The sequence below is a fragment of the Serinus canaria genome, chromosome 3 (assembly GCF_022539315.1).
Source record: "Serinus canaria isolate serCan28SL12 chromosome 3, serCan2020, whole genome shotgun sequence".
NCBI classification, from domain to species: domain Eukaryota; kingdom Metazoa; phylum Chordata; class Aves; order Passeriformes; family Fringillidae; genus Serinus; species Serinus canaria.
Genome location: NC_066316.1, coordinates 5,050,104 through 5,066,661, shown reverse-complemented (window position 1 = coordinate 5,066,661; position 16,558 = coordinate 5,050,104). Strand labels below are relative to the sequence as shown.

Genomic DNA, 16,558 nt, shown 5'->3' with positions numbered 1-16,558 from the left:
AACTGTAACTGTTCAGCTGCTCCCGGTTATTTTTTGGATTGGCGCCTCGCAAATTTCCCCCTTTTCCAGCGACATGGATCCTGCGTCGCCCCAGGTGCCCTCCAGCACCAAGCCGGGGGCTCAACACCTGCGGTAACAACGTGGTGGTGAGAGATGGGCTGACGATAAATAATTATTTACAAAAAAAGGGGGGGAAAAAAATCTTCAAGGCTTCCAGAGCGCCTCTGGGCGGCGCAGGCCGCGCCCGTCCGTCCCCATGGCAACGCGGGGCGGCACTTCCGGGGTCCCGCGCGGGGCACGGCGGGAGCCGCACGTGGGCACCGGCGGAAACCGCGCGGGGCCACCGGGATCGGGAACGGCGCCGGGATCGGGAACGGCACCGGGATCGGGAACGGCACCGGGATCAGCACCAGGATCGGGGCCTCTGAGACCGCCCCCGGGCACCGGTTCCGCCGGGATGGGCACCTCCGTGCCCGCCGCCCCGCGCCAGGTGAGCCGGGTCCTCCCGCGGGGTGAGTGGGGTTCGGTTCCCTCCCTTGTTCTCATCCTTTTTATTTTCCCCTTCGATATGTAAGTTCTGGAGGGGCTGGGAAGTCAGTCAGCAGAGATTCTGCTCCTGACCGAGGGAGCACCCCGGGACGTGTGGCTGGACTTTAAATCGCCTCTCAGGCTCTGCGGGCCGGGGTTTGTTTCCTGGCGCCGGGCCCGTGTCCAGCCCGCACTTGGCAGTGCCCCGTGCTCGGGGGTTTGTTTGCCGTGCCTGCCCCAGGAGACCTTCCCGGGGTATCCCTGAGTGGCTGCTGCGGGCTGGCCAGTGGGGTGCTGCAAGAGAAGAAACTGAAAACCCTCGCTGGAGGGGAGGGAATGGGCTCTGGGGAGCTGAGGAACGCAGTGTGCGGGATGGGGGAGTGGGAAACGGGATCAGAGCACACATCAGATCACATCCACGGGCTTCTTCATCCCTTAGGATATCGGTGTTCTCCACTGAGGCAGGAAAATTACTTGGAGAAGTGTAAAAACAGGATCTTGAAATCTGCGTGTGCTTGGCTGTCCGTGGCGTAAGAGGAAATTGAAGGGATGAGATCCCAGATGGAGCGTGGCTGTTAAATTGTGCACATGACACGCAGCCCTAATCCTGCTCCAGGCGCTGCCAGGATCACATGCCTTAAAGGGACGCCTTGATCTCCAGGAAGAGCGGCAGGAAAGGTTTTTCCTCTCTCCCTTCTCTGCAGGGAAATTGTGAAGGGGTGTCTGTGTGTGTAGGGGGAGCCCAAATCCACGAAAAAGTGTGCCAAGACGTGTTGGGATGTGTGATGTCCCCTTTGCTGCCTAATGACAAGCTGATGCTGTTTCTGAAGAGGCACTTGGCTTTGCTTGTGGCGGGGTTTGCAGTGAGAGTCTGCTGGAAGCCTCTCTTGGTTATTTTCAGTTTTTCCCTCAGGACACAGTTGTTCATCCTCAGGTGCAATTTGGAGCTATCCAATAATGGCAGCTTTACTCTGTTCCCAAAAGCACCTTCCCTATGGGATGGCTTTGGGAGAGGTGTGGGTGACTTTGTGGTTTGGCACTGCTCTGGGCAGTTCTGATGGCTCCACAGGCTCTCAGCACCACCAGGATTCCTGCTGGACACTTGTTCCCGCAGCAGTGCTGCAAGTGGGGCTCACCTGCCTCTGGATGGACCTGGCTTGGATGCCAGGAGGGAAATATGAGCTTGCTTTCAAGTTCAGTTCCTGAATAAAATACTTGGCTGGCACGTGGGATCTGTGAGCTGGGAGGGGTTTTGGGAGTGTGCTCTAAGCCATCCCTGTGGCAGGTTCAGGGCAGCTGTCCTGGGAACAGCTCCAGCCAGCTGTTCCTTGCATGGAAGTGAGTCTGCTGTGGGATTGTGGGGCAAGAAGGGGAGGGGTGGGCTTGGGAACTACCCATTGTGGGGTTCAGAGCCCTTCCTGGGCTGTCTGGGGTCTCTGGCTGATTTGGTGGGTCCCATGTGGATGTTCAGGCATCTCTTCCCTTGCCAGCAACCTTGCTCCAGTGAGGAACAGAGAGAGAGGGGTGAAAGTTTGGAGTTGTTCAGAGCTGGGCTGGCAGATGAGTCTGTAACTAACTCCCAGCAAATCTGACCTCTCTGCTCAGCAAGGGCTGTGCTCTGCAAAACCCCTTAGTTCTGATGTTTGAAGACCTCAGGTGGTGAAGTACTTTTATCTCACTGTGTGTTGTTTTCTTCCAGTGAAGCCAGAAGGCTGGAATTAGGAAGGCAGAGAATGGAATACACCATGGCTGATCCACACCTGTAAGCCTGTTTAAAAGCTTCTTAGGGGTTACTTTATTTTAGTGACAAAGGTTTAGTTATCTTGGAATGCCTTTAGAATGTTGTCTCGAAGGTTTTTCAGTAATAATACATTTATATTCATGTTAAGAGTAATGCAAAATTCATGTCTTCAAGTTATTGATGAAAGGGCTGCAGCAGTAACATAAATGCCTCATTCTGTGGATACTAAAATCTTGGGAATAACCAACATGCAGGTTGGCTTTATCCTGTTTTTACAAAATCACCACAGCCTAGTCCATGCTGGAGAATCCCAGGGTCTTAGAAGGTTGAAAGCCTTAAGAAGCCCTAGGGGATATTCCAGGTTCTGGTCCTGCTCTTTGGATTTTTTTCTGCAGTGTCTATTTAATATAAATTGCATGGACAGGCTGTACAAAAAAACCCCAACAAACCCAAACCCTAAACAGCAAACCAAAGCAAAAAAAAAAAAAAAGTCCAAAAGTCCCAACAACCAGACAGGACTGAGAAGTGTCATCCAATGTTCCATGCCTTTCCTCAGAGGTGTTCTGTAAAGCTCCAGGGGCCGAGTGCTGGGTGCTGTGGGAACCCCTCTTCTGAAAGGGGCAGAAAATGCAGATACAAATTAAAGAAAAAATATCTGGACAGGTGGGGCAGCATCACATGTACTTTGTTTCCTGTTTTTATTGGATTTGGTTTAATCTAACAGGTTTAGAGCTGCAGTTTCTCTGAACATCTTGGGGGCTTTGGGTTGCAGTTTCCCTCCTGGCTGAAGTGGAGCTGTGAGCCAGGGGCATCTCTGGGTGCCCATTTCCCTGTGTTGGCATTAATGCCGTGTGGCTGCCCTGGAGGCACATCAGGAAGGAGGCCTGGCATCAGGAAAGGGAATCTGGTTTGTAGGTGGGAGAGAACTGGGTTGGATTTCCAGTGCCCCTCTTGGTGCACCATGGATTTAGGCAGCTGTGAAGCCGCAGCTTCGCTGTTCCCGCTTGGGTGACTTTCAGAACGCATTCCTCTGCTAGTTTTCATTTTGATTTAATGGGATAGGAGTGACTGACACATAATTCATTTAAAACACAGTTACAGGAGATTTTTAATGTGTTTACCCTTTGGAACACCAAAGCACCTGCGTACACCTGCAGATAAGTGGCACATATATACTTATATAAATGTAGGTGTGCAGAAGAACGAGTCTTCTCCTTCGTGGTGTCTGGGGCAGCTCCCCCGCAGTATTGGTGTGTGTGCCTGAGGCAGAGTGATTGTGATGGATGCTTTTGGTTTATTTTCACACCTTTAAGTGCCTGTTCTTTGCCCTGCAGAGCGAGGCAGAAGCTGCAGAGGCACCTGGAAGCAGTGTCAGCACGGCAGCAGCTGGCCCTGCACCGGAACCAGGCCCTGCGCCGGGAATTCCTGCAGCTGGAGGCTCACATGGAAACCACAGGCTGGGAGAGCATCTGGAAGATGGAAGTAACTTCCTATAAGACTTGGTCATGGGTGTTTGCTGTTGTTGTGCAGGAATCTCCTGGTATGTCCTAGAGCTGGAAGCAAACTCGATCAGGGTCTGTATTTCAGGTTGTAGGACAGGTCTGAAGTACCCCTGATTCAACAGATGATGAAAGAAAAAGCCAAGCCCTGAGGTTTTGTGAATCACATTATTATTATTATTATTATTATTGTTGTTGTTGTTGTTGTTGTTGTTGTTTTTCCCTAAAGTACAGTTTGAGATGTTGCAAAGTGATGATTCCAGATTTTTAAAAATGAAATTGCAACGTCTCCTTATGCCACTGATGTGTGGAGCCAGGTGTTTGAGGGAGCACAGTCTGGGAGGGAAATGAGTTCATTCCTGCTTTCTAAGAGCAATGGCACTCCTCAGAAAGACTTGGCTGTGTTTATTCCTCGTGCAGCAGTAGCCTGTGAGATCTGGTGACATTCCCAGAACATCTTTTCCTGGCTGCAGTGGAGTATCCCAGAATTCAGAACCTGTCCCTGGGGTTTGCAATTCCCTGCCTCTGATTTTTACTTGTTACTTGAAGCAGAGCAGGAGGGGGGCTGTGCTGCAGTGCCAGCTTTCCCCTGCTGTTTTGAAGGGGATTTTTCTCCTCAAAAAATGCACACCAGTCTGCCCAGTGTCAAGGCTGGTGGTTCTGACACCTGCTGCAAATCCCAGTCCCAGTGCCACACACAGGTCAAGCTGCACATGGGGTTTTTGTTCAGTCCTTCCATTTTGGTGTTCCTGTGCCATCCATTTTATCTTTGCCGAGTTACAGTTACTTTTCAGAGCTGCTGAACAAATGACATCTCCTCCGTGTTAGTTATGGAGAGCAGGAGAGTTATGGAGCATGCAATCATTTAATCTATCATGGGAGTGCACAGAAAGAAATTATTGCTGTTTTCTCTCCTTTTTTTTCCATAGAGAATGCCCTTTAGGAGTGCTTTATCACAACTCTGTGCACATTTATTACATGGCTGTAGCTCACAAAACTCCTTTTGTTTCTGAAAGATGCACTTTTGCTCCCTGTGTTTGGTCAGTAATTTTTAGGAATATAAATAAATTCACTTCAGCTTTCAGCAAAATCCAGGAGTTACATCTGAGTTTCTTTTGAGCATCTCAGCTCCTCACATGGTGAGGTTTTGTTCCCTAAAATTCAAGTTTCCTGAGCAGCTCCTACCTGGGAACTGAGCCGCTGCCTGAGCGAAGGGCAGAGGCGGGCAGGTTAATTGTGTGAAGGATTCATTCCCACACCCGTTCCTGCAGGGCTTTCAGCCTCAGTGTGCTGCTGCTGCTGCTGAGGGCTGCAGTTAGGAGCACGCAGGATTAATTGCAGGTGCTGCCCAGCGCTGCTCCAATAAACCCCAGAGTGCGGCAAGCCACGTTTGGAGCAGCCGGCATGGAGCCTTCCCTGCCGGGCTGCTGTCTGGAAATTCTGCCAGGGGTGGTTCCTTACAACAGCCTAGCCAGTCGTAAGATGGGGTGTGAAAAACACATCCCAAAGAGTCATTGTCTGGGGGCAGCAGCAGTACTTGGGTGCTACAGGTGCTGGTTGGGATGCAATAAATACAATAAATATGAGCCAACAAGTTATTGCTGTTCTGTGGGATTCTAAATGATGGGCATGAATAAATGTGTATGAAAGCCCTGCAGCAGATTGTGTACAGGCCACGCTGCCTGGGCAGGGGAGCAGAAAAATGAGGAGCAAATGAGATCCATGCTTTTAAATATAGTCTGAGTTGAAAAGGCTGTGGGGGCTTTGCATTTAAAGGTGCACGTTTTGCAAAGGGGCATCCCTTGGGTTGGGGGGGTTGTTCAGCCTCCAGTTTTGTGTGACGGCTTTGTTCCCTTTTAGGAGCGGTATGGAAGGGAAATTAAAAACCTGTTATCCCTTCGAGAGGGCAGCTTGTCAGCAGGAGGTGACAAGAAGGAAGGACCCAGCAAACAGGTAATGGGGGGGAAATGGGATTTATTCCAAGGCCGTGCTCTCCTCGGAGTTGCGCAGCCTTTCCGTGGGGATCGCGGTGCTGGCACGTGCAGTGTGAAATTGTGTGTAGCACCTGGGAGAAGGAGAACCACCTGGGCAAAAAGTGCAATAGTTTCATCCAGAGAGCCGGAATTAAAAAAAATACCTCTGACTGTTTGCGCACGTCTTCTTGTTGGCTTTTATAATTCCTGTGCTGGATGGTGTGGAGATGGTCGTGACCGAGGAGGAAATGTTCCTAATGAGGGATATTTGCAGAGCTGCAGCTGAGGAGCCGTGTGCTGTGTTTATAATTTTGTGTGTTTTGACCTTTCCTCGGAAGGAGCAGAAGGAGATTGCATATCTAAGGAACAGACAAAAAGACTGACAAGGAATACTTAAATATCTGCTGCCATATATCTGCAGTAATGCAGGCTCCTAATCCCTCCTCCTATCTCCATATAAATGATACAGTTCAAGACCAGAGCTGTTTTCTCCACTAAAAGCAGCAAAGCTCTTTTAGATGAAATGTCTAAAAACATCTTGTAATAACTTGGAGCATGCTGGCAAGAGTAGTCACTTGTGACTGTGTGTGGAAGCCCCTCAGCCAGGCGGCGCCGGAATAGGCAGGACGGGAGCATCACTCCATTATTCCGAGGAGCCGGCAGCACGCGCGTCCCTTAGGCTACAGCATTCATTAAGGAAAGCTTACTGGGCTGAAAGCTGGGAACAGATGATAACGGGATATGATTTTCATATTTAATGCATTCCTTGGAAGAGTGTGTGTGCTGCAGATTGATAGAAGAATCAACTGCTACTTTACTAAAAGACTTTCTAGTTTGCCCTATAGCTACCGATGGAATCATTCAGCCAAGAAATTAACTTTTTCCCCTTTTACCTGCTTTATGTATCTGCTAAGCAGGCTGCTGGCTGCCAGGGAATGTTATTATGCAGTTAAATGTTTGGTATTTAAGACTCTTATCAGAAAAGAAACAGAGGCCACACTATTTTGTTTTTATAGTAGGAGGAAGGTTTTTGGTTTCCTTTCTTCAGTGCATTAGCAGTCGTTAATCTGAGTTTATAGGAAGTTTTCCCCATAGATTAAAAAGTTAAAAACCTTGAATTTAGAGCGTTCTTTAAACTGTAATACACAAAGCAGTGAAGCCTAGCAGCCTTGACCTATATAGGCAGGCCTGTGGTGGGGTGCAAATTGTGGTTTGAACTGGGAGGTGTTGTGGGAAAAGGCGAGTTTGTTTTGGAATGTGAGCTGTCCAATTAGGGCAAGCAGTGTGGGAGATGGGATTTCCAGCTGATGGAAAAGTTGTCATCAGTACTAGAGCATCAAAAGCTTGTGCTGTGACTTGAGGGTTGAAAAACAGTGGGCAGGTTTTTGGCACTGTGGCAGTGTGGTGTGTACCCAAAAATGTCAATTTGTGTATAATAATGGAGTGGATTGTGGATTCCTTAATCCCCCATCCTCTTCCTCCTCCTCCTCCTCCTCATCTCCCTCCTAGGAAACAGAGGTAACTTCGGATACATTGTGCATTTTTGCCATGTCCCTGGGGTGTGTTTCAGCTCTTAATTCTGTTTGTTTTTTTTTTTTTTTTTTTTCTTCAAATGTGCTGGCTCTTCTGTCCAAAGCACAGGAGTTTGTTCTCAGTGATGTGGCACAGAGTCAGTCACAGCGAGTGTGCAGTCAGCACATGGGATGTCCGGGATACACCTTGTGGAACTGGTTTTATTTCCCAGCCCTGGGATAGGGGTGGCTTCCTTCAGGCTGGTTGGGGTGCAGTGACTGTGTGATGACTTCCTCAGTGACATCTTGGGGGGGTCACCTCTGGGCCTTGAGGACCCAGGAGGGCAATCCCAGAACCAGCCTTCTACAGATGGGCAGTATCCCAGTGCTGAAACACCTTCAGGAATGCCTGGCACGTTCCTGAGCCATGGGAAATGTGCCCTTTTGGGCTCCCAGTGTGAAGGGGAGTCTTGAAGTTCAGAAGTCCCACACTGAAGAGCTCCTTCCCAGCTGGCAGAGCTGTACAGCCCAGGCTCCTGGATCCTCTGTGCTGGGAAGTCAGCTTGGAATCCCTTCCTTGGAGCCTTCAGAAGATTTTTGGACTTGGGTATGCTGGAACCTCCCAGGAACACCTGTGGGTGGCAGAGTCCCTTTCCGGGGAAAGGGATTGATAGGAATGTGCTGTGCCTGTGCCTGTTTGAAATCCATTTGTTTTGGAACACTGCGTCCAGGAGCTGCCAACACCGTGCAGGACTGGCAGGAGGCATTTGAAAGCACCAAATCCCACGCCTGAGAAGTAATTAGGAGGAACCTGAGAGCAGTGCTGATGGAATAAGCTGTGAACTTAATCTGAGTGGCAAACCTTTACTACTGCTTAAAATGACTTCATGGCTTTTTGTTCTGCTCCTTGTTACATGGAATTTGAGCTTTTTTAAGGAACCTTAGTCACAGAGCAGACAAGATGCCTTTGTTTCCTTTCAACTGGGCTTGGCAGCTGACTTGGTGTGGGAGGAAGAGGTCAGGCAGTGAAAGAGATGGGAGAGGTGTGGAGGTGACTGCAAATTGTGCTGCTGGAATTTGGGGCTGGAGAGGAAGCTCTGCTCAGTGTGAACAGTGGCATTACGGTGGCTAATTTTGGCTTTGCACAAGCTGGCCATGACCCTACAGCAGCCACTCCTCCTAAATTGTCCTGCTTGAGTAGGTTTGCAAAGGAGAAAAGGCAAGTGTTAAAACAAAGGGATTTAGCAGCAGAGTGGTTGTAGCCTGGAGCTGGTTTTGTGCAAGTTCAACAGTCCTCAGAGGAAAGAGCCATTCAAAATGTGTCTGCTCCATGTCCCATGTCACCTGGTGGGAAAGGCCATGTCACTGCCATGGGAAGAGCAGGAGGCAGACAGTGAAACTGAGTTTTGCCTCGTTCTGTGGTGTGAGGGAAGCTGGATCTGCTGAGTTATTCACACATGGAACACGATGGTTCCTCTGAGCCTTGTGGGCAACTCTAAATGTGGTGCTTTGGTCCAGGGTCTCCAAACCTATGTAGGATCCTAATCCCAAAGGTTTGATTCTGTAAAATCCAGTCACCATTTAGATGGGTTTGAGTGCTTGGTGTGTGGGGGTCCCTTTTGGCTGGGCTGGGGGTGCAGGCAGCTTCTGCCATCGGATGTTTTGGCTCATGGAGCTTTAATGCAGGCCTGGGCCCTCATTTCACACTCTGTGTGCCAGGGGTTGTGTAATAATGCTACAGCAAAGTCTTGAATTCTGTGACACTTTTCAGAGCCCAGCATACCACCCTGAAGAAGCTGCCACACACAGTTTGTCTCCTGTCTGTCTCCTTCAGCCATGTCCCACTGTGTGTTTCAGGTGCTGCAGGCCGGAGGACAGGTGGGAATTGGCACCAATGCAGCCGTGCCAGGAGAAGTGGGCTATCCAGCAGCAGCCTTGCTGGGCTGCCCCACATCAGCAGCCTTGGCCACAGGAGGTTTGGGCTCTCAGCAGGAGCCCCCTCTGCTCTCCCCATCCCCTGATGGGCTCGGTCCCGACACCGGCAGCGCTGATGGAGAGAGTGAGGAGGGAGCAGCGGGACACGGGGACCTGGCTGCCAGTGAGGAAGGCTCTGAGCAGCTCACCTCAGCTTCTGGTGCCAAAGCAGCCCTCCTGAGGCCAGGAAGTGTTCCAGGTATGGCAGTGGTGTGTGTCCCTATATGCCTCCACCCCAGGCAGAGCCTGCCCACAGCTGCTGCTCCTCCTGCCCCTCTGGCACTGGGCTTGGGGTGTGGTGGCTCTTACTCCTTTTTTCTCTCTTTGTTCCTTTCTTCTTTTGGCTCCATTTCCTCCCAGGCTGCTCAGCAGGACAGGGAAGGATGCACTGGGTGCTGATCCTGGTCAGGGGCACTGTGAGGGAAGATTTCTTCACTGCTGTGCCCACAGAGGCCCTGGGTTGTCTGAGCCTCGTGTGAAGCAGTGTAATGTGAAACTGCTTCACCAGAGGAGTCACTTCTGGGACAGTCTGATTGCCTTCTCCCTCAGAGCAGGTGCACAATAGCTGGTTGATTCCCCCACAGCTGATTTGGTCAGGTAGCTGGTCTCTGTGCCGAGGCAGTTTCTGAGAAGTGCCTGGTTTGTTCCCAAACCCCAAAGGCTGCAGCCTCTCTGGACTCCCCCTTGTGAGAGGAGTGTGGAAGGACAGGGGCTGAAGGCAGGGAAGCCCACAGAAAAAGAGGGGTGGGTGGGTGGGTGGGTGGGTGGATGGATGGATGGATGGATGGATGGATGGATGGATGGATGGATGGATGGATGGATGGATGGATGGATGGATGGCTGGATGGATGGATGGATGGATGGATGGATGGATGGATGGATGGATGGATGGATGGATGGATGGATGGATGGATGGATGGATGCTCTCTTACACAGGGTGAACAATGTATGTAAGCTTGATTTCAGTCCCTACACTGTGAGCTACTCTGAAGAATAATTACAGGTTTTATATCTTTGATGGATTATTTTTTATTGTTATTACAGGGGCAAAGCCTAGCCTGAGCAGCTGGTGGGCTCACAGGGAAGGCAGCAGTGCCAAGCTCCTGGTCCCTGCTGGTGCTGAGGAGGAGGAGAGGCCAAGCATTCCCAGCCTGCGGCAGGAGCAGGGCAGGGATGCCCGGGCTCCAGAGTGCTCCCTGCTGCCTCCACCAAACCCTCCTGCGGCCCAGGAGGAGCCCTTGGACAGCTCAGCACCCCACAGGTACCACCTCCCTGTTTCCTGGGTCAGCTGGGCTGGTCAGGGCACTGAAGCTCACACCATGTTCTCCCCTGTCCTTTAGTACCTTGCACCTGCCCTGGGCATTCAGGGACTTCGGGCACCTCAGTGGGGTCAGAACTGGCAAGTGAAGGATTTGTTACTAAAATGCAGATGATGTTCTTTAAATGTACAGAAATCTTACTCCAGTCTTGGAATTCTACTTGGTAAAACTTCCACTGGTTGAACATTTTGTTTGGAAATAGAGTAAGAGAGGACGAGGACAGTGCGCTGCAGACACAGGGCCCATCCTCTGCTGCAGGATTTTGTGGCCAGCAAATGCAGCACCAGAGCATCGGGCTAAATCCTCACGGCAGGATTTTCAGCCCCGCAACGCCCTCATGAGACAGGGAAGTGCATCCCTGTCTTGGTGGGGCAGTGCTCACGGCAAGATGGTCCCCAGAGCTGGCCCAGTTCACCCAGGAGGACTGGCAGGTCTGTAGTGGGATGTCGTGCAAAGGAAACAGTGCTTTTACCCCTGGAGAACAAGTGCTCTTGCAGAAGGAGTTCTCTTCTTCCAGTTGGTGTGGTTTTCCCATCTTGGTTGTTAAATCTGTTAATTCTGTTCCTGGGCATGTTGTGGTGATGCTGATGTCAGTGCTGGTTTGGGTCTTGACACCTGAGCAGAAATGGGGCCATGGCAGAAACTTCTGTAACTTTATCCTTTCCTATTTGCATCGGGCTGTTGCTCACTATGGAAACATCATCTGATTTACATGTAAAAAGCTTTCCCCCGTCCTCCCTTTGTATCCCACCTGTTAATCACAGCAGAGCAGGCAAGAGCACCAGTGCCTGTCTCTGTGAGAGGAGTCAGAGCCGACCCCAGCACCAGCAGCTTAACCTTGTGTTCCCTCCCCTGCAAGGCCTTGCTGTGCAGTGCCTGATGAGACACGGAGCAGCTCTTGAGGCCCGGGGAAATTAATGCACAAGGTTTGAGCACCTGCATTGTCCCCAGTGCACGGCTGGAACCGCAGCACAGAGCTCTCCTCCCGTTGTGCCAAGCTGAATGCCTTTGCTTCTCAAGGCCATGGAAGTGGGATCACCACTGTTTGCTGGTGCTGCAGAAAAGATACAGGTTTTAATTTGCTTTACCTGGAAATGAAAAGGCAGATCCACCAGCAGGAGCCGTTCCCTTGTTGTGCTTACAGCCAGGTGGGCTTTGCAAGGCACCTGGAATGCAGCGTGCACACTCGAGCCTTGCAAAATTAATTGGCCAAAAATCTTGTGGAAAAGCTTGCAGCTGATTAGTGCATGAATTTCAATTGTACATGTTACACAAAGTATGGGATACAGCTTCCTCTGTTCTGTCACACCAGGGATTCACAACGTGTGATGTCCTTCCAGTCCCCGTGGTTTTCTCTTGCAAAATTCCTGTGCTGGCTGAAGAAATGTGCTGAAATTCGCCAAATTCTGTGTATTTGTTGCCTTTAGTTGAAATATCTGTAACTTGGACTCTCCCACTGCAGCAGTGTCACTGTGGCATCAGAAGGAAGCATTGTTCATACACTTTTGGTGAATTTTCTGAAATGAGTACAAGGGATGGTGTTGAAAGATGCAGAGACCATGGCTGACTCCAGAGGCAAAACCAGTCCTTGTTGTGTGCCAGGAGGCCACAAATTTTTATCTTTAGAGCAAATGCTTCTCCTGTCTTACTGCAGAGATGCCAGTCTCTGTTTTTTAAGGAGTTTTGGTTTTTTTCCTCCCTTTTCTTTGCAGTCAGGAAAGGGAGGTGTTGTTGGGAAAGGTGATTGAGCAGAAGGTTTCCATCTTGTTGCAGGTCACAGGAGGGTGCTGCAGCTTTGTTGCCTCAGTTATCAGAATTGGTGATTGTGGTGATTGTTGGACAGTGTTCCAAAGGATCAGGGGCTGCTCCCCTGCCTTCTCACACCCAGCCCAGGGGAAGAGCCTGGGATGAGTTTCCTATCAGCAGCCCCCTGGCACCACGGGGGCTCATGAAGGCTCCTGGTGTCCCCTCCCATGGAGCTGCTGATCCAAGGGGAAAGGCTCCGTGTCCTCTTACCATTCCCTGCAGCACCCAGCCCTTTCTTTGAGGGCTTAAACCCGGGGGGTGGGAGGCGGGGGGAGAGGGTCTCTGAGAATTAGTGTGGAGAAAGATGATGACTATTTTAAGGCCTGAGCTGAGGGGGTGGAAAAAGGCAGAGCTAATGCCTGTGCTGCTTCAGCTGCATTGAGGAGGACTTAGCACAGATGGATTGTGCATTACAAAATGTAACACATAATTCAAGCTGTCAGCTTAATCAGACTGTTTCCAGGAAGCAACCTGTAAAAGAGAAGGACCTCTTGTTTGCTGACCTCTGATCCGTAGCCTGCTGCAGATTGTCATACATTTTGTTTTTCTTTATGTTGGTGTCCCTTCCTTCCCCTTCCCTTTTTATTATTGTATCCCTCTCGAGTGGCACCCTGGAAGGACCACCCAGCGGGAGGAAAACAATGGGAAACGAGCCGGCCGCTGGAATACAGGGTTTGTAAGGCTGGGGGAAAAGAGAAAGCACTGTTTAACTGCCTATGTGATCTCCCGGGCATTGTTTTGCTTATTAAATGTCTAGGAAACTCGACTAAAGACACAGCAGCCCCCACTTAATTGTTCACTGTTGCCCAACACTCGGAGGGAAAACACAGCTTTGGGCACAGCTCAGCACGAGTGTGCAAACGCTGCAAGTTTTTGTGCACAGAGCTTCTCCCTGGAGGCGGAGTAAGCCAGGGTTAACTGTGGAAACATGTCAGCTCCTGCATGTGGGGGAAAGAAAGAAAGAAAACTCTCTTTTGCCCCAGCTGCGGTGTTCATTGCTGGCGAGACCTGGGCTGGGAGCCCCACAAAGAGGCAGCCGGGGACCTGAATAGCCATTTACACCTCTGTCCCGGGATTAGCCCGCCGCATTGTTTCAGTGGTTAAGTCCTCATTTGCATCATTATAGAGGTGCAGCTTCATCAAAACCCCTCTGAGGTTCCAGGGCTGTCCCCATACCTGTAGGTGGTCACCAGATTTGTTTCGCTTGTGGAGGTGAAGGAATTAAAGTGCTCGGCACGGGGGTGATTTCCATGCAGCGGCTCAGCCCGGGCTGATTTTTGGATGGTTTGTTTGCTCGTGTGTTCCCCACCCCTACCCCTTCCTACAGAGCTCGGGACCGTGGTTCTTGCCGTTGGCTTTGGAAAGCTCAAACGGAGCTGTTTATTTTCCCAAGGGGTGCGATGGGAATGCGCTGACGAGCCCTGTCACATGTCGTCGGTGACTCCCGCCCTGTCTGTCCATCCTCAGGTCTGGTGGGATGCAGGCCGAGCTCCAGGAGCTCTGCCAGGCGCTGCAGCTCCTGGAGGGCCTGGTGGAGAGGACGAGCCCCCGGCACCGGGCACTGTACCAGGGCCAGCCCTCGGGGACAGCGGAGCTGCCCAGGTGAGTGAGTGCAGCCCGGGTAACAAACGGCCCGTGCCAGAAAAACACAGTAAATGCAGCAAGAGAGCAAAGGGAATCCCCAGAACTCGGGTGTTGCCAAAACCAGTGGCAGAGCGCCCTTGCTGTCCCTCCTCAGGCTCTGGGCCCCTAGGTGCAGAATTAGGAATTGCTGGTAACTTTATTGACAATGATGCACAGCCTCCACAGACTGAGACTCTTGCAGGCAGCTGATGATTGGAGGATTCCTCGGGAATTAGGGAAGAGGAGCCCCAAACAGGCCTGCCCCCCAGCTTGCCACTGGAAAGGATGTGCTCAGCTTCCCTCTCCCTGGGTGGCTGCCCCTAGTACATTCCAAGTGCTGAGTGTTACCTCCCTGTCACAGAGCACCACGGATGTTTGTTTGTCCCTCTGGCTGTCCCCTGGCTGTCCTGTCTCCAGGCTGGGACAGGCTGTGCTCACAGGGCTTGTCCCCCCTGCTTTGTGTTGCAGTGCTTGTGCTGGGGCCAGCGGGCTGGCTCAGGGCGACGTCGAGGTGATGGAAGCCGTGGTGCTGCGGCAGCTCCAGGCTGTGTCCCAGCGCCTGCGGAGCGGGAGCCTCCCACTGGAGAACGCTGATGAGGAGCACGCCAGGTATGGGGGACACAGAACCCACCAAGGCTGAGGAACATCTCTGTCTCTGCCCTGGATCTGTGCTGCCCCTCTGGCACTGAGGCAGCCAGGCCAGCACTGGCAAACGGAGCCGTCAGAGTGCAGTGGGAGCATTCAGGAGTTCATTTATTTCCCTCCCGTTCCCCAGTAGTGACTCCTGCTCCACAGGGCAGCCCCAGGGTCCCCCCAGCTCATCCGGTCCACAGTGTCTCCCACTCTCTGGCAGGCAGGGAATTGCAGGAACTCCAGACACTTCTCAGCTAGCCATTCCCAGGATCTGAAAGTAAGGCCGACAAATGTAATTCTGAGAAGGAAATTATTCTGTTTGAGACAGAAGATGCACGTGGCCTTTGAAAACAACAAAGTGCAGCTATTCAAAATGGGCTTTTTTTTCCCCTGCATATGCCACAAGGACAAGTGAGAATTACTTTTTTTTTTTCAGGTCTCTTTAACCCAGGAATGAAAACAATTTCCATTCTGCCTTGCTTAGCTTCTGTCTAGACCTCCCTCCCTGTCGCAGGCTCCGCAGTGCTCAAGTGCTGGCAGGATCGGGGCACTTGTGAGCGCTGCAGAAGGGTCTCTCTGCAGTACCTGCCTCTCTTGCAAGGCTGATACGCCTGCGGGCACCAACAGCTCCTTGTGTCTCCTGAATGGTTTCTTAGGGACAAACACTCCTCGAGTTAATTGGAATTCACTCCTCTGAAACTTCACTGGAGCAGCAGGAAAAAAAACAGCTTTGGCAAACAAAGGGATTGCAGGATTGAGATTTTCTACATTAAAAGACACCTTAGTTGCTTTTTTTCTTTTCCTTTTTTATTCTTTCTGAGCAAAAGACAAGCTTGTGGCAGTGGGTGCCAGGCTGTGCCCCCAGGAGTAAGTGAGGCCAGGATTGTGTATTTGGATCCTGAGCCTCAGGACAGGGCAGGCATGATGATGATGGTGGTGGTGGTGGTGGTCACCCCTTCCCGTCTTGCAAAACTCACAAGTGGCTTCCTACATTTTCCACCTTTAACATTTTTAAAAGAAAAAGTGGGAATTAAGGACCAGATGGGTGGTGGCTTTTCCCAGCACGTGTGTCTGGGGTGTCTCACTGAGGGTTTGTTCCTCAGGGACACGGACGAGCTGCGGACTCTCCTAAGCCACCATGGCATGTTCCTGAAGCAGCACCGGGTTCAGCTCCCAGAGCAGGTGGCAGAGATGTTTGAGCAGCTGCTGGCTTTGGGACAGGAGGAGCAGGACCGCCAGGTGGGCACTAACACCCCGGGTAAATCAGGGGCACTGGAGGCTCTGCACCACTGCGGCTGTGCCCTGGTGGGCTGTGGCGGTCTGGGCAAGGGCGGGCAGTCTGTGGTTAACCAGCCCTGGGGTCGCAGGGAAATATGTCCAGTGCTTCATCCCACAGGAAAAGAGACTTTTTAAGGTTCCCACCCTTTATGCCAGTCAGGCATTGGAACAAGCTCACCCCTTTGCTCTGGTGCAAACCATCATGAGGCTTCTATCTTCGTCTTTCTCTGTGACTTTTTATCATGAATGATGTATTTTGACTTTTTTAAAGCAGAGTGAGGTTTGGTGCTGGACACACAGAGCATTTTATAAATGGTAGCACACTCATGGTTTTTCTAAGTTAATGCAAAAGTTTATAGCCAATTATTTAAATAAATCAATAGAAATGGTATTCCATAGGCTGCGAGTGCCTCAGCCCCTTGTTGTGCTGTTAATCAATGATTTACTAAACAGTGAGAGAGTTAGGGCAGAACATAGAGTAGATTTTACAGACTCGAGTCCATATTTCTGTCTGAAAACCAGCCCCAGAGGAAGACCCTAGATGTCAGGTAGTGGAACATCTAACAGAAACACCCTGAAAGCAGATTATCCTGGGAGTGTAGATTAGCCTGAATGCATGTTGGAAAACACTTGAGGGGGAGGATAATGGAGCTGTGTCTGTTTCTGTTTTGAA

The 16,558-nt window shown here is 51.0% G+C and overlaps 1 protein-coding gene across 3 annotated transcripts in view; it reads left to right on the top strand.

Annotated features, from left to right (window-relative positions):
* Positions 1-256: 256 nt before the first annotated feature.
* KIZ (kizuna centrosomal protein) overlaps positions 257-16,558 on the top strand; it is a 29,017-nt gene continuing 12,715 nt past the window's right edge. Inside the window, exons 1-9 of one of the 3 annotated variants that reach the window (XM_050972623.1) lie at positions 257-516; positions 2,228-2,290; positions 3,604-3,751; positions 5,629-5,721; positions 9,110-9,425; positions 10,271-10,487; positions 13,819-13,953; positions 14,443-14,583; positions 15,711-15,846. In XM_050972623.1, the coding sequence (XP_050828580.1) occupies positions 257-516; positions 2,228-2,290; positions 3,604-3,751; positions 5,629-5,721; positions 9,110-9,425; positions 10,271-10,487; positions 13,819-13,953; positions 14,443-14,583; positions 15,711-15,846 (1,509 nt within the window). Of the gene's footprint in view, positions 517-988; positions 1,207-2,227; positions 2,291-3,603; positions 3,752-5,628; positions 5,722-9,109; positions 9,426-10,270; positions 10,488-13,818; positions 13,954-14,442; positions 14,584-15,710; positions 15,847-16,558 lie in introns of those variants that run through there. The other 2 variants (XM_018918128.3, XM_018918126.3) reach the window with 2 other exon arrangements.